The sequence below is a fragment of the Pezoporus occidentalis genome, unplaced genomic scaffold (genome assembly GCF_034315485.1).
Source record: "Pezoporus occidentalis ecotype Australia unplaced genomic scaffold, CSIRO_AGI_Poc_V1 ctg15, whole genome shotgun sequence".
Classification (NCBI taxonomy): Eukaryota; Metazoa; Chordata; class Aves; order Psittaciformes; family Psittacidae; genus Pezoporus; species Pezoporus occidentalis.
In genome coordinates this window covers 2,457,929-2,480,180 of record NW_026913316.1, presented here as the reverse complement: position 1 = coordinate 2,480,180, position 22,252 = coordinate 2,457,929, and the positions used below count along the sequence as shown (strand labels likewise).

The window sequence follows — 22,252 nt, the reverse complement described above, 5'->3', positions numbered from 1 at the left end:
CATGCATGCACTTCATCAGCATAGAATTTCGCTTTATCCTTAATGAACGAACTTCCATTTTCTTCCTTAATAAGATTCTTGCCAACTCACCAGAGACGATCTGATAACTCTGTTATCTGCCCCCGGCAGAGTACAACGTTTTAATGTATGCTGCCTGAGCTACTTAGGCTGGCAAGACCTGAAAACAAATTATTAAGCTAAAAAGGTTGTTGTGTTTTACTGAAGAGTCCTATTTTCCTGTTGGAAATCTCAGGCTGAGGAAGGAGAGGTAGGGTTTGAAGAAGAGCACTCACAAGTAACACATTCCGCCTGAACGGTGGAAGGCTGTTCGCAGGGCCACAAGTTCCTGCGCCCTGCAGCACCCACCATCCCCAAAGCTTGTCCGACTTCAAGTTGCACGCCGTGTTTGCCCTTGGTTTGAGGTGCAATGTAGAACCTGTGTTAGCAGTAGTGTGCCTGACCCCCGCACTCCTCCCGGTGCAATCGTTGCCCAGGACACGAACGCGTCCCCCTGCCGCTTCGGGCGCCTCCACGGTTACCAACCGCCCCGTCCCGCCCGCCCTTGGCAAGGGGCCCCGCCCGCGGCGGCAGGGCCAGGCGCTGCCGGAGGGGGGCAGCCACGCAGCAGCCACCATCGGGCTGCCCCGAAGCCCGGCGTGGCCCGGCGCAGCGCCTCACACGGACCCCTTCCTCCCGGGTCGGCCGCCTCCATCAACTCCACCAGGCGGCGCTCGCAGCGAGAGCGGCGCTCTATCCCATCAGCTCAGTGGTGCGGTCTCTACGGTGCCCGCACCAAGTACCCGCGCGGCTCCGCCCCCCGCGGTCACACCACCCGCTCGGCCGGCGCTGCGTCAGCCCGGCAAGATGGAGACCGTCGAGGAAGGTAGCGCGTTCGACCCGCGATCGCCGCCAACCCGCGGGTCCCGGCCGAAGAGGGGCTCTGCACGGGAAGCCTCGAGGGGTGGAGGGTGGACGTGGGGCCGTGGGGGGGAAACATCACGCGGCCTAGTATTTGCTCTGCTGGCCTGCTGCTGTTTACGCCCGAAGGGGGGACGCTTAGTGTACCGGGCGGCAGGTGCCCGGGCAGGCCTCCCCCCCTATCCCTCCTCTGCTGGGCCCGGCGTGAGGCGGGGGAAAGGGGGAGAGAGAGAGGGCGGGCGGCGCGCACGGGGGTAGCGCGCGCGGGGGTGCCCCTTACATAACCGCGGCCGTTGGGAGCTGGGCGCTGCGCGGCGGTGGGGGCGGGGAGGGCGGTGCTGTGGTAACACGGCGCCCGGCGTGGGGCAGGTCGGGTCGGTCGGTACCCGGTGCGGGGTGCTGCCGGCCTTGGCGCTTGTAGGGAGGGGGCTGTGTGAGAGGAAACCGCGGGAGCCGTGGCACAGCGTGAGAGGCCGTGAGGGAGGGACCAGCCCGAAGCCTGTGTGAAACCCTCGCCAGGTCCCGGCATCGCTTAGGTGGCAGACGCTGTTGTACCCGGCCCTGTAGCTTAGCGAGTGCAAAATATACGCTTCCATCTGAGCAGTAAGAACAGCTTTAGCTGCTGCTTGTTTTGCAGCCTTAACTTTATGCTGAGAAAATGTACTTTGAAAAATGAAATAGTGAAATGATGCAGGGGCTGGCATGTTTTACTGGCTCTTCCACAAGGGGCTGACACATAGCAACTTACCTAATTTTAAAAAGTTAAGTTGTTAAAGAGGTCATAGTCATGTTCTTTTAATGCTTAGTTAGCGTTTTTAAGGTTATTGCTTTACTTGGGATAAACGAGGGTATGTTTCATCAGCACTTTTGCTCGGCTCAGAGAATGTTGAGGAACTGCATAGTTCAAGCTGATGATGCGGAACTTTGATAAGCCAGTAGTTCATATTGTAGTGTAAACCAAAATAAATAAAGGATACGTGTTGTGCCATGTTTCTTGAAGTATTTGAGCTTTGTTTGTCAACCTAAGCAATAACTACAAATACATATTGCAGCAGGGAAGCAGTTCCAAGGAAAGTGCTTTGTGTCTTGGCTTTTGTTGCTTTGGCATAATTCTGAATGTAGTTTTTTTTATCTAGTGGCGCTGGATTTTCCAGCTTGAGAGAATTAAAAAGAAGAAAGCTAAAGAGAATGCAAAACCATGAAACACTGGATGAAGAAAGATGGCACCTGGGTTGTGCTGTAGATATCTTTTGTGCTTATCCAAACTAATATTTATTAAATTAGTGTGTTTAATATCTAACAACTTTTCAGACTGCTTGCTGCAACCTTGGCCTGCCTCAGTAGGCCAGCAGTTGCTCACAGTGGTGAAATTAACAACCTGAAGCTTTGATTGCTTGGCCCGCAGTTGCCTGAAAAACCTGGACTGTTGCAAACTGTGGATTCTTGGAAATGTCCAGCTGAGTTCCCACCACTCCAGTAGTTGGTGAATCCATCTTGGTGGATTTCATTCAGACACTATCTTTGTACCTTGTTACGAGCTGTTATTAACAGTGGTAATGAAGAGAAAGCAGAGAGGGCTGTTGTATCTAAAGGCATTGTCTCGTTTATATATATATATATAAAAAAACACACAAATACATATACATGTAGTCTCAGATATCATTTCATAGCCTTATCAATGTTACCCTTGAAAGCTCTGAATAGTAGCATGAAAGTAAGTAGTCTATATATACACTCACTTTCCATAAATACCACAAGAATGTTACAACTTCTACAGTTTCAGACTTCAGTTCCCACTATTAGAATTTCACAACACTTGCCAGGATGCTGAAGAGGCTTCCCAAGGTTATAAAGCTCTAAACAAGAGTATCAGAAAAGACTGTTTGTGCCTTAAGGAAGAGGAAGTACCTGCTCTGGTGTTGGTGTGTGCCTGAACTCTTGTCGCAGTGTCAGATGCACTTCCTTAGCTGTTGATAGCCCACTAACAACATTATGATCGTTGTGTTTCTGATGGATTTTGTGCTTTACTGAATTACATTGTGGAGCTAGAAAATGTGACTGGATGATGAGAGCTCAGATAAGAGAGGCTGTGGAGGGTAATAAAGGCTAGATCAAAGCAGCAGCTTCACCTCAGAATGGTTGTTTCTTCTCTAGCACCTGAAAGGGACAGATACCAGGTTTTGCTGAGAGGTGCTTCTGTTTCTTTCTAGTTAAATCAGTTTGTTGCAAAATAACAACATCATCTCCACTTTTGAATGCTACCTCAGTGAACATTCAGTTAGAGAGGTGATAGAGAATTGCTCTCTGGGGGAACAAAAAAGAGCTGTTACCCAAGGTCATTCTTTCCAAAACACATACATGAAGGACAGGGCACAAAGTGTCTGTGCAAGTGGAAAAACAGCGTGTATGACGCAGTGGAATTCCCTCTGAATGTGACAGTAGGTCATAAGTAGCTTTACATTTTGGCCCTCAGCAGTGTTTATCGATTTGAAGATACCAGCTGCTTAACAGTCCAGATTGTTAAACTCATAATATGTTTATTTGGATTTATAAAACAAGTGGGAATATCTAGAAAGTCTCATATCCTTTGAAAAAATAAAATGTAGGTTTTACTTATTTTAGTAAGCTAGCAGAAGAAAACCTTTTCCAAAGAAAGAATTAATTTGCTTTCAGTAAATTACATTTTTTCTTCTTAGCAGTCTTGAGGATAAGCGAACTGCTGTGGAAGCCAACAGACCATTAATGACTGGGTTCAGAGATCTCTGGGGCTCTTCCAGAGAGCAGTGTGCTCTTAACTTACTGTCTTTCATGCCAGAGAGTGTTCTTAGAGCAGCGGTTTCACATCCTCTCTCTTGTGCTTGTTTGACCCTTTATGAGGCTTATCCAGTGTACAAAGTTGTCAACTTGCTATAGTTGAAATAGCTCTGTTGGAGGAAATGCCGGAGAAAGGTGGGCATGCTGCAGTCGGTGGGTGGGTCCTGCCTCTCAGATGAAGAGGCCTGTCCTGAGCAGCCATTTGGAAATACTCTCTGTGGCAAAAAAATAATTCATTAGTTGGAGTAGTGGGTCTGGTCGGTCTTGTCCCCAGAGAAACCAGGGGCTCTTGATGTTTGCAGCGATATGTCATTGCCCAATATGGCTGTGACAGAAGTACTCTTTTATGTCTCTTTGTAGCATCTTTAATGTGGTACTGAATACATGTTTTTGTTAATTTGGAGGAGTTGGCATATACAAATAAATTTAAATCTCTTTTTTATAAATAGAAAATTATATTTTTACTTTAGAATCATTTAAATTCTTACACTTTTTGTGTAGAAACTACTCTAATACTGTGCAGACTATGGATATAGAAGAATATTCACATTTGAATGTTTGGTATCTTTTGGAACTTCTTGTAAAAAAAAAACATTAACTTAGAATCATAGAATAATTAGGGTTGGAAAGGACCTTAAGATCATCTAGTTCCAACCCCCCTGCCATGGGCAGGGACACCTTACGCTAAATCATATCACCCAAGGCCTCATCCAACCTGGTCTTGAACACTGCCAGGGATGGAGCATTCACAACCTCCCTGGGCAACCTGTTCCAGTGCCTCTTTCAACCAAGAACAAAGATAAGTGATTCACACTTGGAACTACATATTTTCAATATTCTTACATCAGTACTTTAAGCTGGTAATTTACAAATGAGGGTCTCTGATGTGTTACAGTTTCTGCATGTTACAGTCATGCAGGTTTGCTGGATGGTGGTTGATAGAGAAGTAATTTACAAAAGAGAAAATCCTGAACTTAAAATCTTCTCTAAAAATAGATGGATTGTGTTCGTTTTCTTAATAGAAGTAAAAGAAGTAGTAAAGGGAAGATACCATTTCTCCATAAGTAAATTTACTCAGACGAGCTGTGGATGCCCATCCCTGGAAGTGTTCAAGGCCAGGCTGGATGAGCTTTGAGCAGCCTGGTCTGGTGGAAGGTGTCTCTACCTGTGGCAGGGGGTGTGAATTAGATGATCTTTAATGTCACTTCCAACCCAAACTTGTCTATGATTCTGTGAAATCAAGAACTTGTTTTCTATTTACATTTAGTTGTGTATTTAAATGCTCTGGATAACTGAGTGGTATTAAAATACCATCTGTTCTTTAGAGGGAGAGGTTTACACTCATTTTTTTGTCCATAAAACATTTTGCACACTTAGGTGTAAGAAAATGTCAAAAAAAAATAGAATAAAGAAGGTGTGGGACTTACTGGAATATTAATGAAATTGAAATAATGAAATAAGAAGTGGAAAATGTCTTTCCTTTTGTGACTAGACTGTAGATTGCTAAATGGATGGCCTTATTCAACTGGAGTAAACTTAATACTCACAGAATACCTATTTCTGTTTATTTTGATGGATTATTTTTTTCCCTTAATCAGGAGCACCAAGGACCATCCATGTTAGGTTCAAGAGTAGCAAGTGGCATGTCTAAGTCATTGTTAGGGTTAGTAAATCTTGTCTGCTCAGTCTTCATTTAAGTTGTCCAAAACGTAAATGATTTTTTTTCCATTTTAAAGTCTCTGCTTGCTGGAAGATTATCCTTAACACTTATGTTTGTTTAGCAATAACGTTTTTAGGCAAAGAGCACTTCTGTGTGGAGTTTTACTGTATTTATTTCCTAGAAATCGTAAAAATACACTTCTGAGGTGTTGGTTGGTTGGTTTTGGTGTGGGTTTTTTTTTTTTTTTAATAATGCAAACAGGCAGATAATATTTTTCTTGCTTTTTTTTGGTGATCTCTTAGACTTCATGTCCTGCTTCAGATGAAATCTCTTTCATCCTCTTTCAATGTATTCTAGCTTGATTTTGCTACATGGCAAAGCTTCTGGAATTTAACTGTATAATTTGTCTTGTAAATTTGACTTCTTTAAGCAGCAGTGTAATAAGCTTTGTGTCCTTGTCAGCAGATATATGCAGAGTCTGTCGGTCTGAAGGAACTCCTGAGAAACCTCTCTATCATCCATGTGTGTGTACTGGGAGTATTAAATTTATTCATCAGGAATGGTGAGTTCTGTCTTTGTGGGGTTTTAATTATTTGTTGTTAATAAAACACATCACATGTTTCTAAAACCAATACATCCTAAGTCTTCAGGTTAGCTAGTAAGAAAATCCAGGTTTTGCCAGAAGTGTTAGGGGTTTGATGTTTTTTATTTGATGGTTCATTACAGTTCACAAAGAATTTACTGATTTTACTGAAAAGGAAGTACTGACAATTGTTTGTGTTTAGGACTACAGTTCTGCTCATATGTCAGCTTTATGAAAACTGAGCAGAAAAGTCAGTATGCTGGGGCATTTTCTGCCCAATTCTAGTTGTGAATAAAAAGAACAACTAACCTCATAGCAAGAAATAAAAATACCGTAGTACTTTCGGATCATTTTGAGGTGTGTGTTTCATCAAGGAAATTAGCTGAAGTGAAAACAGTAGTCGTGGCCTAAAGCACACATTCCTTTTGAAGGTATTTTAATAGCCATTCTTTTGCAAATACAAGAGTTCTAAATCTTAGCTGGGTGCATATATGTGTCATCTCAAAGTATTTATAAGGAATAGTGTCACTTGTTTGTGTCCATGCTGGGATATGTTTCAGTTTATTAGCCTTTTTAATAACATACTCCAAGAATGTACTTTATCAATAAATAAAGTGATGGACTTGAGGAATTGCTATTTCTCATAGTCAGCTTATCTTTATAACTTTACGAAACTTACTTGATGGCCTAAATGGCATTAATAAGCGTGCTGATTGAAGTCCTGCTTGATAGTACAAGTAGCCTGATTTATGTTTGAAAACAGAGAATTACTGTGTTTTCCTTAAGGGAGGGGTAAAGCAGGAGATGTAATAGCATGTGTTAATATGATCACTTTTTATTGCAGCTTAGTTCAGTGGCTTAAACACAGCAGAAAAGAATACTGTGAATTATGTAAGCACAGATTTGCTTTCACACCAAGTAAGTGTTTTACTCCTCCTATTTTTTTTTTTAATTTCTTTTGTTATTTTTATCTTAGTATATGTGAAATGTTTACTTTTTCACTCAGCGTGGTAGATCTAAACTTGCATTTTAACATACATTCTTGTTTGAATTGCAGTTCTTATGCATATTATTGCAGACTGTGAATTGTTTAAATAATGGATAATCTGGTCTTTTATAATCTTACGTGAGCCATAAAAGAAGTGTTGTTCTGCACCTTTTGTGACTGCTTCAGTCCCATTCTTTTGTTGCCAACATTACAGCATATGTCATGTTTTCAGCTTCATTGATAGATTTTGAGTATTTGAAAGTTTGAATGTTAGGGTGAAACCACAGTAAAATTTGAATTTGAAAAACAGTTGTTAGTTGCCTTTGAACTATCCATCTGCAACACTACCACCTGACTTCTCTGTCAGTTTAGATTCAAATGATCTTGACAGATAATGCAAAAAAATGCTCCACTTGTATTTCAGTCAAAATATAGTAAATGTCCAATATTGCATCACTTGTTATGTTAGATTCAACTAAGTAAGTTACGCAGCTTATGGTGAACAGCGGTATCTTTATGTAGTTCCCAGAGGATTCTTAATTACATTCTAACCGATAGTAGTAGAAATAAATTAGGTCATTTGGCTTGGTGGCAGGCTAGGCTCGTTATTTAGTATTGCCAGCTTACTGCCTGTTGAACAGGTAAAGCGGTTCTTGTATACCTGTTTTTCTCATTAAATCTATTTGTGCCAATTTATTCTTTGCAGCTGCTGAGCTCAATTCTTCATAGTGCAGACATGTTTTTTAAAAAAAACAAACTGTTGAGTATCTGCACTGTTCATGTCTTGAGAAAAAAGAGGACACGAAGCTCTAATTGAAATGCACTTTATATGTGTGTTACTATTTGCACTAGAAAGCTTGTTCACTGTCCTTATCAACAGAAATGTTCCTGCAGAAGTTTAATCCTTGCCTGACACAGCTGTTGGTAGCACAGCTTGTAATGTAGCTGCAGTTTATGGACATATGAGAAAACGTAATTGAATTACTGTGGTTTTAACAAGTTAGCATTTGTCAGAGGAGCCTTGAAATTGGTAGTAAGTGAACCTTTTTCTTCACTGTGTAATAAAGCACTTCCTCCACATTCAGCCTCTAGCAAAGGTCGTCTTATCCTCCTGTCACACACTGGCCACTCCCCAGGCTGAGCACCTTCAGCTGGTAATGTTTTCTTCTTCCCATTGCACATTGAACAGTGTGGTTTGGTTGGTTTGTTTTTCTTTTCTGCCAGGCTGCACACAGTAGCGTATGTCAGGTATCTAGCACAGATTCCTCCAGCCCTCTCTACCCAGCGCTTCTTGTTTCATTGTTTCCCTCATACCCAGCACTCATGCAGTTACAGTTTCCTTAGTTTCTCTTACCCTTCTTTATTTGGACTCTAATGTGGATGTGCAGTCTGGAAGCTGGGTCTCTTTGCAGGAGCTGGGAAAGAGTCACTGGTGCTGGGGAGAGAACGATAAGGCAGAGGCAGGATTGATGTATGTGCCAGTCATCCAGAACGAAGGTGGATCTGGTCTATAACCATGTCATGTTTAAATCACTTTCAGATATAATTCTCCACAGGATGTGGTTGCATAAACACATGTATATAATTAGAATCTGTGCTTCAACAGACGTGCAGTAAGAGTGCAGAGAATAATAGTGCAGTAATAGCAGCTCCTCCTCTTTTAGTTTAGCTTGGTTTTCTTGTTAAGGCTGTTGCTGTCATCCTGTCAAAAAGGCTCCTTTGCTAGCATAACTTTTTGCATATGGAGTATTCATAAAATATTCCTAGGGCATATATTCTTTAAGTTTTGTAACATCTTGTGACTTCTTTAGCACCTGAGCTACAAAGTTAGTTACTGTTTGTAGAGGAAGGAAAGAGTAGAACTTGCGTCTTGGCAGGAGTACAAAGGAACTGATTTTTCTTCTGGATAATAGCACCATTCTCTCAAAATGTTTAGTCATGTAGGCTAATGACTCTATTTTCAAATGCACACTTTGAAGCTAAATTCATGTTTTAAATACTCATTTTCTGCAGTTCTCCAGTTACAAATTCATACAGCTGTTTTAAAAAGTGATTGTTCCTTTTTAACCAGGATGTTTTCTTTCTGAGTTTTTAAAGAGCCAGCTACTGTGTATTCTTTTCCTCCCTACACATGCACTTTTTTTTGTCATGTGCTAGGGTGCACTTTTCTTGATGCTACACTAAATGTTCGTAAGCACTCACCAGTGAAAGACTGCATTTCCCAAGAGAAGATAGTTTTCAAAACTTCTCTTTTCTGTAGAAGGTAACAGTAACATAAATATTTTTAAAAACACAAATATGGAGGTAGACTAGCCTGATCTTTGTCTGGGGATTGGGGTTTATTTCTCTGCTTTCTAAGTGGTCATTATGATGTCACAAGCATAGCTAGTAACAAAGATTGTAAAATAGAAGGAGGGTACATGGGTAGGCTACTCTTCAGTTTATAAATTATTTTATAATAAGCTTTTGATTATTGCATGCATTGTTACTAGTTCAAGGGTTGCATATATTTGGACCTAACTGTATTGCTGTAATCCTGTTTTGTTACTGTTCTTCCTCTTTCTTGTTATTTGCCACCTTTGTTCACATGTAATAGTTAATAGGAAAGTTTGTTGGATTGGGAACTGTTTGTTCCTTTGATCATTTGGATTGATTGGACTCCTAAACTATCCTATGGCATACTGAGATTCTCCACATTAAATACTTACGGTTGTTGTTTGGGGTTGTTTTGTGTTTTTTATTAAGCCATAAGCCTTGATACTTTTATTGATCATCTTTAAAGCCTTTTGGATGTGACTAACCTATCTAGCTTAATATGAAAGTGTTCATGGTTCACAGATTTAAAGGCAAAGAAAAATTAGTAGCTCTCTGAAATAATTGTAAATTATTAAATTATATGTTTGTATTTTTAAGAAACTTGTGCAAAAACCAGCCCTTAGTAATTGCACGTTGTTTGTAGACTTCATTAAGTTCCAAGCGTTTGGATCTTTAATTTTGTACAAAACTATCTGTAGGAAGGTATGTAATTATACTAAGTGACTTGGGCTTGTTATTTGAAGTAATTAAGATTTTATTGACAGATATAATGGGCTGATTTTTTTTTTTTTTTACTTGTTCATTTTGACAAACTTTAATACAGTAGCCCATAGCGTCAGCATTTCTAGAAACTGTAGTTTGGAAAACCAAACTTCTGAAAGAAAATACTACATGCTGGCACAGAATTCAACATGTCTGCTGCCAGATTCAGGGTGTAGGGTAAACATGCAGGTGAGATACATTCAAGTGTCATGTCATATGTTTTATTAGAGCCATGGCTTGCATGAGAAGGGGTGGCATTTTTTTCCTTTACCTTAGAAGTCTGCAGCAAAGTCTGTATATGTCTCAAAAGTGTGAAACAGAAACATAGAATGATTCGTGTTGGAAGGGTCTTTTGCAGATCATCTTATCCAACCTAAAGAGTAACTCACAACCCCTGTTTTACCAAACCACTGCTTTAATCCATCATTTATAAAACACAAAGTTTTGCTTCCGAGTTACACAGTCTGGAATGGTTTGCCCAGGGAAGCTGTGAATGTTCCATTCCTGGCAGTGTTCATGGCCAGGTTGGACAGAACCTTGGGTGACACCTCACATTAGTGTGAGGTGTCCCTGCCCATGGCAGGGGGGTTGGAACTGGGTGTTCTTAAGGTTGTTTCCAACCCTACCTGTTCTGTGATTCTTATTTCATGATCAGTGCACATGGATGAGGGAGGTGGCTTCTAAATGGCTTGCAAGTGTAATAGTGAATAGCAAATTTATGGGTAAGAGGACTCTTTAAGTATGGAGATTCTGTGAAGTAGGTTAAATGTTTTACCTAATCAAAGGAAGATGTTTTACTTTCTTCCATGCTAGGTATGCACCCATTCAGGTTATGGGAAGTAAATAGGTAGACTTGAATGGGAAAAGAGTGAGACATGAAATAGGATGCAGTTGCACTGTGGCAGCTTGTCTTCTCTGAGTAGTAGATGTGCTGTGCATTTATTTGAATGTTCAGTTGTAATCCTAAAGCCCTAGAAAAGTGAGTATGTAGAGGTGCTAACATTTACAACCACTTCAGTTTTCCTGAGTTGAGCATCCATTTTCTACAATCCCCTGTGTAAGTGTTGAGTAATTCCTGAAATATGCATTTTTCTAAAAAAACAAACAAACAAACAAAACTTTAAACCATCCCAGCTTCTCCCTAATAAATAAATGATTAATGCAAAGTTAATGTTTTCCTTGTAGGCTCTGTTAAAGTTCCAAAGTGTTGAGTAAAACACATTTTTGTAAAATGAAAAAAATAAGCCTCTTGAGTGTCTGCTGAGTACAGTTTTGTTTCAGTTGGCATTTTCTATAGTACTGCCAAATTGTATACTAAATCCATTTTTGTAATAAGAAAATAGTAACTTGGTAGATAGTGTCAAAACATGTTTCTGTCCTGCTTTCTTTTACTGCTTTATGTTCTCACAGCTACACTTCCCTAGCGCTATGTTTGTAGCCATCTTTTTTATAAATTCCAGTTCCTTGCCAGATACCTGACAACTGAGAACCTTTGAAATTTAAAACAAGTTACTGTTTGCGTTATGGTTACTGTTTTGTTGTTAATTTGTGTCAAATATAATCCACATGTTGAAATGCACCAATCTCTCCACATTCTTTGACTACTTATGCACATTGATACTACTTCTCTATGTTCTTGAGGGTTTTTTTACAATACAGAAACTATGGGAAATATCCCTGGAGAGAAAAGAGAGGTTTTTTTTTCTCCTACAGAAGCTTACTCTCTGAGATTAATAAATGATTAGGAGTGTAGGTAAAGATAGTAAAGATGTTCATTAGAGAAAATGAGGGGATGCAAGTGGGTTGTATGAAGCAGTATTTCTCAGACTTCAAATGGTTGTCCATGAGAGGGAAGGAAAACTTTTTTCTAGTCATTCTTACAAAACTTACATTTCTTTATGTAGTTATAAGCATGTGATTTTTTTTTTTTTTCTTTTTGAAAAGTAGTCCGTTTATTAAATGTGTGAAAGTCTTCAAGCTCAGCTGTTTTCAACATAACTTAAATATCCAGGCAGCAATGTCTTTGTGCAACTTCTAACTGTAGTTTATCTTCTTTATTCAAATCTGTGATTGAAATGTAATGAAATGTAATGTAATCATTAGAGATAAATGTTTTCTAATTGTTTGCAAAAGAAGAAACTCTGTCACTGTTTTTCTTGGCTTTTGAGTAAGGACAGGTTTATGTAATATATAGGTGTTGAATTTAAAAGTTGTGAAAATATACTATTATGAAAATGTAGTGGCTGAGAGATTTGCATTGTGTTCTGTAATAGGAGTGACCTTTAAAGAAGTCTTGCATGATATGAAATAGATATCTGTTGAAAGTAAAAGGCATTCTATGTAAATTTCAAGGTCTGTAAATACTCGGTTACCTTCTGTTTTCCTGTCTGTGAGGTGCTCTCATTTTCCCCTTTTTTTTGATTTTGTGCTGTTGGATAGCAGGTAGGAATCTAAGTTACTTAATACAAACAGATTGTCAGTATACAAAACTGCTAATTGTTCTTGTTCCTTGTACTCTTTCCTTGAACTAAGTTTATGAGTAACATACAGGGATATCTTTGAGGTACTGCAGAGTAGGAGGGCTGCTGAATTTAGAATCTGCTTTTTCTTGCAGGCTTGAGCTTATTTTGAGATAATCAGTTTCCAGTTGATAAAACTATTAAGAAAACTTCTCCAAGTCAAGAACTAGCATGGAGTTTATTAATTTTCTCCTTCCACTCAGTACACAATGTAACAAATGTATCATGTGAAGTTTTTTCTGTTGTTTGTTTGGGGTCATCTCTTGGGAATCTGTAAAATGTGCTTATTCTTCTAGTAAGCTTTTGCCAAACACGAGCATTTTGTAGTTGGCAGGAATTTTACATAAATGCTTCTTATAAAGGAAGAACTGTTTCATAAGTGCATTTTCTACACAGTTTATTCCCCAGATATGCCTTCACGGCTTCCAATCCAAGACATCTTTGCTGGACTGGTTACAAGTATTGGCACAGCAATACGATACTGGTTTCATTATACACTTGTGGCCTTTGCATGGTTGGGAGTAGTACCTCTTACTGCATGTAAGTATTAATTTTTTGTACTGTAATAGTCTTGCAGGCAGGAAAATACGCCGCTTCCTGCAGCAAAGTTTTGTGAGATCATTGTTGGTTTATTAAAAAAATAATAAATCTTAAGTTTGAAGACATTATTTCACTTATGTATTGCTTGGAAGTTCTAGCTGCTTGACTCTTATGCCAGTAGTGCAATGCAGGAAGGTGTTAAGAGATAGAAGAAAATGCATAAAAGGGCTTTAAAACTTCTTATTCCAATAAAATGCCTCTTTTCAGTTATCTTATTTCATGGACCTTTTTATTTTATACCATTTAATAGGATAGAAGAATTGTCCTGGTTTTTCTAACTATCTATAAATCAAAGTGCAGTATTTATTTTTACTTTTTAGTATGAAACCCAAAATCCCTTTACAGTCATACATAAATTGATTAGTAAAGCTCCTCTTAAAAAAAAAAAACTGAAATAAAGAACTATGAGTACTAAAGGAATTCAGTAGAAAAAGAGCACGTGTTTAAACTACTGTAGTATTCAGTTTGAAATTTACTTTTCAAAAACAAATGGAAAGAGAACTGTTGATGTTTCAACAAGCTAAAAATATAGAGAAGATAAAAAGAGGTAAAAGGGATATAGTGTTCAGTGAAGGAAATGATTGGAAGTGCATCTTTCCAAACAGTAATTACCCCTTTAACAAAATAGTACTGAGGCAGTACATGCATCTCCCTAGACAGTTTCTCAATATGTTCTGTGCTTTTATTTGTAGCTGGCACTGACTTAGTTTGGGAATAGCACAGTACTGGCAGCTATGAAAAAGTGATCCTGTTTCTGCTGCCTCTCCTTCCTGTGCAAGAAAAGGAACTTTTCTAGGGCTTGAGAAAACAAGATTTACAAATTGAATTAGCACTAAAAAAGATCTGAAAATTCTTCCTTAGGTTTTTAGATGAATCTTGATTTTTTTAGCACTTTCTTTCAAAATGCAAATATTGTGCATTTTTCTTTCTAAAGCTTCTGAAGGACAGCAAAATTATATTCAATAGCTTAATTAAGGTAGTTATGTTTCATAACTGTCTGAAAACCTGATGCTGGCTCTTCAGTAACACTGAAATGTTACCAGAAGTCACCACCTACATCATTGTTATGTAAGAGTTGGGGGGAGGTTGTTTTGGTTTTGTTCTGTTTTGTTTTTTTCTTACAAATGTCATTTTGGGGTTTTAATGCTTGTTTAATAAACCAATATAACTTATCTATGATTTTGATTTACAAGTGACCAGTTTGTTTTGTGGGGTTTTTTTTTACTTTGTCTTAATTTCTGTCTCTAACGTTGCGCATATATCCATGTTTGTGGATTCCTTTAAGAATTAATATACTGTGAAGGGTAATGTATTTACACAGGATGGTATCCAACGTGATAGGTTCATTCAGTCTAACAAACCTTGAAAAATCCATTTACTTCTGAAATTTGTCAGTCTCTGTCTTGAATTGATTTTGTATAATTCTTGGCTTCTTACTTCAAATGCCTGTAATGTAATCTTTCGTTTTCTGTAATACCTAAATACTTTTTAATGTAATCTTTTGCCTTCCCTGTTTCTCTCATATGGTTCATAATTTTGTGAGACTGGTTTCGTAAGGGATATTCTTCTCATTATATCTGGAAGAAGAAAGCGCAGCATAAAAGTTGTCAAACATACCAAATGAGATGTATGGTTGAACAAATTTGTCTTCCAGATTAACTTGCTCATCATGCAGTTATCCCATTGTAGGGTAAATTCCACATTCTTTTTTGGTAATTTCACTTCTTTATTGTGTACATGCCCTATATGGTTGAGTAAAAGGAATTTATCCATCTGTGCATACCCTCAGCCTAATCCCAGCAGGTTATGATATGCTGTTGCTGTTGTGTTAACATAAAGTGTATTTACATTAGTGCATGAGAAAGCCAGTTATAAAAAAAAATAAAAAATAAACTGTAACCAAAATCTAATTTATACCATGCGTCTGTTTGTACATGCAGGTCGTATCTACAAGTGCTTGTTTACTGGCTCTGTGAGCTCACTACTGACACTGCCATTAGATATTCTATCAACGTAAGTACTTAAACAGTTTGATACAAATAACTTTTCCAGTCTGATTACTGTGAAAATGGTTGCTTTGGAACGTCGCACCCCTTTCTTCCAGTTGTGCTTATTATCTTCCATCATCTTGCGTGAGCAGCTGTCTGTTACCCTTTGCAAAATGAGATATGTAGCTAAAGTATTACAGTAGAAATCATTTTACTTTGAAGTTCTGTTATGCAGGATCTTTGGAGATGGAAAGCTGATTTTAAAAAATGGGCCCTAGGTAATGAAGTTTTGTATTTGAAGCCAAGAAAACTTACACTGCAAAATTATACTTAATAATTAAAAAAAAATATTTTCCTGCAGTATGACTCAGATGCCACATAGTAGGATATTAATATATATTGCTAATAATATATTAGCAATATATTTTGCTAATTCTGTTTGCTTTGTTACATTTTTACTTTTATCCACCTGGGTCTCTTATGTGATAGAGACTTTTTTTAATTTTTTTTTCCTTCTCAATTTCCTTCTACCTGACACTTAGTTTTGAGTCAATCACCATATGCTATTGAATATTGTCTATCTTTGTCTTTTTATAAATCAGTTTTACTTAAAACAATAAATACCAACATAACAAAGTTTCAGGCTGGTTCTTACTTTGTTTTATTATCTTGAACATGAGAAACTGAAACTGTTTGAGTAGAATCTAGTAAATTTTGAGTGAATGTCCTGTGCTGTGCAGCTGAGCCATCTCACTTGGGCTATTTGATTTGAGACATCAGGTGATGTTAATTGTTTTTTATTAATAAAGAGAAACGCTAGCTTGAGATTAGTAGCAGTGTTTTTCCTGTTATCTCCCAGTAAGTTTAGATTTTTGAGAAGAATCTGAAACAACTGAACCCAGCACCTGTTCTTGTATTTTTTGTAGTCTAGGGAGAAAATAAAGGACTCTAGTGTCCGGTTGTAATGGCATGTGAAGCTGTGCTTTGACACATATTTCTTTGATAGAGTCAATGATAATAGCGTTTTGCATCGTTTCATTTTAGACATCCTGTCCCTGTGGTATTCACTCTGCTGTGCAGGCACAAGCGTTTGTGTGGCTGCATTGAGAGCTAGACTAACACTTCTCTAGGGGTGGCAAAATGCTATGGTGGCATATTTTAAAGAACATACTGTAATTAGTTCCCTAAGCAAATCCACTGTGGTCAAGGAGTAGTGCAAGGGTGGAAACAAGTGAGAGGGGGTACCTGGAATTAGGGATGAGAGTTGATTAAGCCAATTTAAGTACCTTTGCATTGCATGAAACCCTACTTTCAGTTGGCTAAGTGCATTTTACTTTACTGCTGCTTTACAGTTATGTATGTTTTGATAAATGAGGATTTTTAAAGTATAAAGATAATAGATGGGGTAAAGACTACCTGAAATAGAGCTGTGGAAGACAAACCCTGCAGTTCCATTCTTTTGGTTAGGGTAGCTCAGCAGGTTAAATGTTTCAGTGGAGTGGATATTGTGCATCTAGCCATTGAAACAGAGCTTTTACTGTAGCATTTACTTAGCAACTATTGTATTTCCTTTGCTATTTTTGAAGATTGTTTTTCCTGAACTATTCTTGAAGCTTTTTTTCATATTGAGTCAAATCCCGTTTTGCAGGGGTATTTACGTTTAAACAGTAATTTCACAAACCAAACGAGAGGGAAATAAAATCTGTTCCAAATCAGTGTTTATCTTGGCATTAAAACCATTTATATGCAGGTATATACAGCCTTCCTAAAAGAAACTTGGTTTTGCATGATTTCTCAAAATTAATTAAAAATTACATCTAGATACAGAGCAGTCAGTCTCACCTGTGTACCTGGCAAAATCTTGGAGCAGATTCTCCTGGAAAGCATGCTAAGGCACATGAAAAACAACAAGGTGCTTGGTGACAGCCAGCATGGCTTCACTAAGGGGAAATCCTGCCTGACCAATTTGGTGGCCTTCTATGATGGGGCTATGGAACTGGTGGACAGGGGTAGAGCAGTTGATGTCATCTACCTGGACTTGTGCAAAACGTTCGACACTGTCCCACATGACATCCTTGTCTCTAAATTGGAGAGACATCAATTTGATGGATGGACCACTCGGTGGATAAAGAACTGGCTGGATGGCTGCACACAAAGAGTTGTGGTCAATGGCTCAATGTCCGGCTGGAGACCAGTAACGAGTGGTGTCCCTCAGGGATCGATTCTGGGACCGGTCTTGTTTAACATCTTTGTCGCTGACATGGACAGTGGGATTGAGTGCGCCCTCAGCAAGTTTGCCGATGACACCAGGCTGTGTGGTTCGGCTGATAACGCTGGAGGGAAGGAATGCCATCCAGAGGGACCTCGACACGCTTGTGAGGTGGGCTGATGCCAACCTCATGAAGTTTAACCATGCCAAGTGCAAGGTCCTACACCTGGGTCAGAGCAATCCCAGGCACAGCTACAGGTTGGGTAGAGAGGAGATTCAGAGCAGCCCTACTCTGACTTGGGGGTGTTGGTCAACAGAAAATGAACATGAGCCAGCAGCCCAGAAAGCCAACCGTATCCTGGGCTGCATCAAAAGGAGCGTGACCAGTAGGTCGAAGGAGGTGATCCTCCCCCCCTACTCTGCTCTCGTGAGGCCTCACGTGGAGTATTGTGTGCAGTTCTGGTGTCCTCAAGATAAAAAGGACATGGAGCTGTTGGAACAAGTCCAGAGGAGGGCCACGAGGATGATCAGGGGACTGGAGCACCTCCTACATGAAGACAGGCTGAGAAAGTTGGGGCTGTTCAGCCTGGAGAAGAGAAGGCTGCGTGGAGACCTCGTAACAGCCTTCCAGTATCTGAAGGGGGCCTATAGGGATGCTGGGCATGGACTCTCCATTAGGGACTGTAGTGATAGGACAAGGGGTAACAGGTTAAAACTTAAACAGGGGAAGTTTAGATTTATATAAGGAGGAAGTTCTTTACTGTGAGGGTGGTGAGGCACTAGAAGGGGTTGCCCAGGGAGGTTGTGAATGCTCCATCCCTGGCGATGTTCAAAGCCAGGTTGGGCCGAGCCTTGGGTGGTATGGTTTAGTGTGAGTTGTCCCTGCCCATGGTGTGGAGGATGGAACTAGATGATCTTAAGGTCCTTTCCAACCCTAACTGTTCCGTGATTCTATGGCATATAAATAAATAAAGCTTTTTTTGCACAAATACCAGTTTATTTGTTGATTTGGACTAGGAGGTTATATTTCTGGTAGTTACAATGACTAAATTTACTAAATTAGCAAAATATATTTGTCATTAATATTTTGGTTTGGGATGTTTTTCTTTTTTTAACAGGGAGAACTTGCTAGCTGACTGTTTGCAGGGGTGTTTTGTGGTAACTTGCACTCTGTGTGCATTCATCAGCCTTGTTTGGTTACGTGAACAGATTGTCCATGGAGGAGCACCACAATGGTTGGAACAAAATCAGCAACAGCCACTCAATGGTGTTGGTCAACCAAATGAGGTAAAACTTAACTGCTCAGTAGTTAAGTGCTGTTGTGAATAAATACATTCTCAGAACCCAACAGTAATGTTATTTTACTGCAGGGTTTCTTTGTACCTTAGTAGAAGTTGAACCTGTGTTCCTGTATAAACTTGGTGATATCACTGTTATGTTTTTGAAATTCTGTAAAATTTTAATGGATGTTATAGTATGTTTTTGTAAACCAACTGTAATGTTTTTACGTTCTTATGTCTTTATCTTTACACTTTTTAAGATAATTTTGTAAAGCCGAGCTGTCAGCCACAATCAGGGAAGATACAGCTTGCTTTTGTTTTTTTTCTCGTATGTATTTCTGTAGTTCATGAGGTAACAATTCATTGTTTTCAAAGCAGTTGGAGGTGTTGCTGGAACTTCTGAAGTTGAAGCTTCTCTGCCCTCCCCCGTTCTCCCAACCACATGCAGCACCGCTTTACTGCTTACAGGACCCTCTTGGGCAGCAGCAGAGATAGGCAGCATGTGCATAGGGAGGAAATAATTAGAATTTTTTCTTTTGTAATAAATGTCAGGGTTTTTTAAAGACAGATGGAGGTCCTCAGCTTGATGACTGGCTTGGGTTGTCCTTGAATTACAATGACAGCTTTCATAAGAGAGCTCCCCTGTCTTGAGCAGTGGTGATATCACATCTAGAGTGCTGTATTTAGTTTTAGGCTCGCCCTTGTACAAGAGACATGGGCATAGTTGAGTGCATGCTGTGAAGAGCCAACAAAAGTGGTTGAAGGACTGGAGCATCTGGCATGCTGTGAGAGGCTGTGAGAGCTGTAACTGTTCATCCTGGACATGAAAAGGGCTGGGGTAGACTTTCCCAGTATGTATAAATGCCTGATTGAAAGATGTAAAGAAGACAGAGCCAGCGTCTTCTTGGTAGAATTGAGTGACAGGACAACAGACAGTAAGCTCAAATCAAAACACAGGAAATTTCATTTAGACCAAAAAAGCCCTAAGCAAACAAAGAAATAAACAGCCCCCAGACAAACAAAACCAACCAACCAGAACAATCTGGATACCGGTTTTGGGTTTTTTTTTGGTTTGTTTGTGTTTTATTTCTTGATTGGGGTTTTGTTGGATTTTGTTCCTTTTCTGTAAGTGTGATCAATTACTGAAACAGGTTGCTGGGGGAGGTTGTAAAGTATCCATCTCTGGAGACAGTCAAAAGCCAACTGCAACAGGACCAGCCAACCTGCTCTAGCTGACCATTCTTTGGGTTGGGTTGACTTAGATGATCCTTAAAGGGTCTTTCCAGTCTCAGCTTTCTGGGAAGAAGTCTGATTTTTATCTTCCCCTTTTAAAAGGTTTAGTAGTCCCAAATTTAATGTTTGTCTAAAAAAAAGAGACATTAATAAAATATTTTAAAATACTCTTATTTTTTCTATACGCAGAATAAGTGTACGGAGTGAGGTTGATCAATTTAACTGAATACTAAATCCTGTTTCTGCAGGCTCAGGCTGTTGTCAATGGAGGTGTTGAAAATGCTGTGCTGGATCAACCTGCTAACCCAGCTGCTGAGAATGCAGTTGTAGGTGAGAACCCTGAAATTCAAGAAGAACAAGTAGATGAAGAGGAGGAGGATAATGAAGATGAAGAAGATGCTGTAGTTGAAGATGCAGCAGATGCAAACAATGGAGCACAAGGTAACAGGTGACTCAAAACAGTAATGTTCTAGTTCTTTGTAAATACAAGTGAAACCATCAAAAACAGAGCTGTCATAATTCAAAGAAGCTGTGAAAATTCCCACTTCAGCTTGGGGGATTTTTGCTGTTTTTTGTAAAATTCATATACTTCTTTTGAGTGTTTTTGTTTTTTGTAAAATTCATATATTTCTTTTGAGTGCTGGATCATTTGCTTGCAGAAAAGCTGTCAGCAGTTACAAGTTGAATATTATGCACTTAAGTCTTTTTGTTCATTTAAAACATAGCATGGAGTGGTTGCATCTTATTTTGTGTGAGTCTAACAGCTGCAAAAATGGCCATTGTTTCCTCAGATGACATGAACTGGAATGCTTTGGAATGGGATCGAGCAGCAGAAGAACTTACTTGGGAGCGAGTGAGTAAGAATAATTTTCTTGAATTGAATAATGAAGACCCATACTTGAAATTATTTGTAGTATTGCTGTGTTAAAATCCATTTGGGGTAAATGTTGATACCATTGGGTAGTGTGAAAACTACCAGCAAGAGGCTTTAGTAATCTAAAACTCATTGTATTTAAAAGCCAAATGTTATTATGCTACTTGTTAACTATCCAAAAGGCGTTTCTTTGATTTGAAATATAGCAGCAGCTTAAAACAAGACTTATTTTAAGCACAGACTTTTCTGAAGTTTTCAACTTGGTCAGGTTTAGAAATGAATTGCAGCTTGCACTGAGGATGTTAGGCCAGATTAGGAGCACATAGGTATTGTGTTATATGTAGATTAATTCTTAATCTTTGTATTCATGAAAGCATTAAACTAAAGAAATTTATGTATTTGCAAACGACAAATATATTTCTTAAAACATTATGGAGCATTTTAATATAACGTTGCATCTGTTTTGTTTATGGATCATAAATCCCTTAATTAAAGCATGAAATAATGTGCACTGTAATCATAGAGTAATGTAGAGACTCAAGAACTAGTTTTTTGTAGCTGGTTTAGAGGTAGCCAATATTTGAGTTCAAAGTTCACATGGCAGCAAAATCTACTTGAAGGTAGATAGAGCAGCTTCATGGGATTTACCAGCATTGTTTACTAATGCCTATTGCAAACGGTTGTAAAACTAGTCATTGTGTTGCCAGGCTGTGATACAATTGTTGCCGTGATTGCCGTATAGTAGAAATAAATTTTTCATCATAAGGGACAGGTCTTCAACTTTGTTTTGTATCTAGTGAAAAATTTTTGTTTTGAAAGATTTTTAGTGAAAAAGGGCATGCATAAATTCAGGTTTACTGAACCATTCTGGTGCAGATCTCAAAATGAAAGTGTTATGTTTCCGAACCCTGTTTATGTGCTGGGAAATGTTGATGTACTCTTAATTGAAAATACTTTGATGCCTCTCCAGGAATATAAATTGGCTTCATAACCATTTCCCATCCTACATGCTGGCATAGGCAATAGCCATCTACTTGGCATTTAGTATCAGAAGTGAGGTAGAGTTTTCTGTTATTTCATCTTGTGAAAATAGTATGCAAGCTTTCTGAATTTTTTGAAAATACTTGCATCTTGGTTTATTTTGTGAAATATGTGTAACTTAGTGCAAAATCCTGGTTAAAAAAAAATAGCCTTGATCCTGGTTCTTCACAGCAGTAATCATGGAGTAGAAGTGTCTGTATTAAAATAGTAAGAAAACCACAAAGTAGAGGGAAAAGGAAAGATTTTTGTTATTTTTTTTTAATAGATGCTTTACTTCTGCCTATTCTTTGGATGCTTCCCATAACAGCTGTGCAGTGTGATGGAATTTGATTCCTGTCTTCCCTAGCTGTAGACCACTTGTGCTCTAAATTTAATTATATAGTGTAGCAACATTAGCCTGTTACTAGTTGCTTTTATACATTGAAGGTAAAATACAAACCTTTTAATTTTCTCAGTGCAACATAAAC

At 38.9% G+C, this 22,252-nt stretch overlaps 1 protein-coding gene across 12 annotated transcripts in view; it reads left to right on the top strand.

Annotated features, from left to right (window-relative positions):
• The first annotated feature begins 598 nt into the window (after positions 1 to 598).
• The window catches only part of MARCHF6 (membrane associated ring-CH-type finger 6), a 45,601-nt gene continuing 23,947 nt past the window's right edge, over positions 599 to 22,252 (top strand). The window contains exons 1-8 of one of the 12 annotated variants that reach the window (XM_062610819.1): positions 599 to 883; positions 5,855 to 5,954; positions 6,820 to 6,893; positions 12,957 to 13,100; positions 15,101 to 15,173; positions 18,476 to 18,644; positions 20,119 to 20,311; positions 20,662 to 20,723. In XM_062610819.1, coding sequence (XP_062466803.1) covers positions 865 to 883; positions 5,855 to 5,954; positions 6,820 to 6,893; positions 12,957 to 13,100; positions 15,101 to 15,173; positions 18,476 to 18,644; positions 20,119 to 20,311; positions 20,662 to 20,723 — 834 coding nt within the window. In that variant the 5' untranslated portion in view covers positions 599 to 864. Of the gene's footprint in view, positions 884 to 2,193; positions 2,402 to 2,559; positions 3,950 to 5,371; positions 5,396 to 5,854; positions 5,955 to 6,819; positions 6,894 to 12,956; positions 13,101 to 15,100; positions 15,174 to 18,475; positions 18,645 to 20,118; positions 20,312 to 20,661; positions 20,724 to 22,252 lie in introns of those variants that run through there. The other 11 variants (XM_062610820.1, XM_062610828.1, XM_062610821.1 and 8 more) reach the window with 11 other exon arrangements.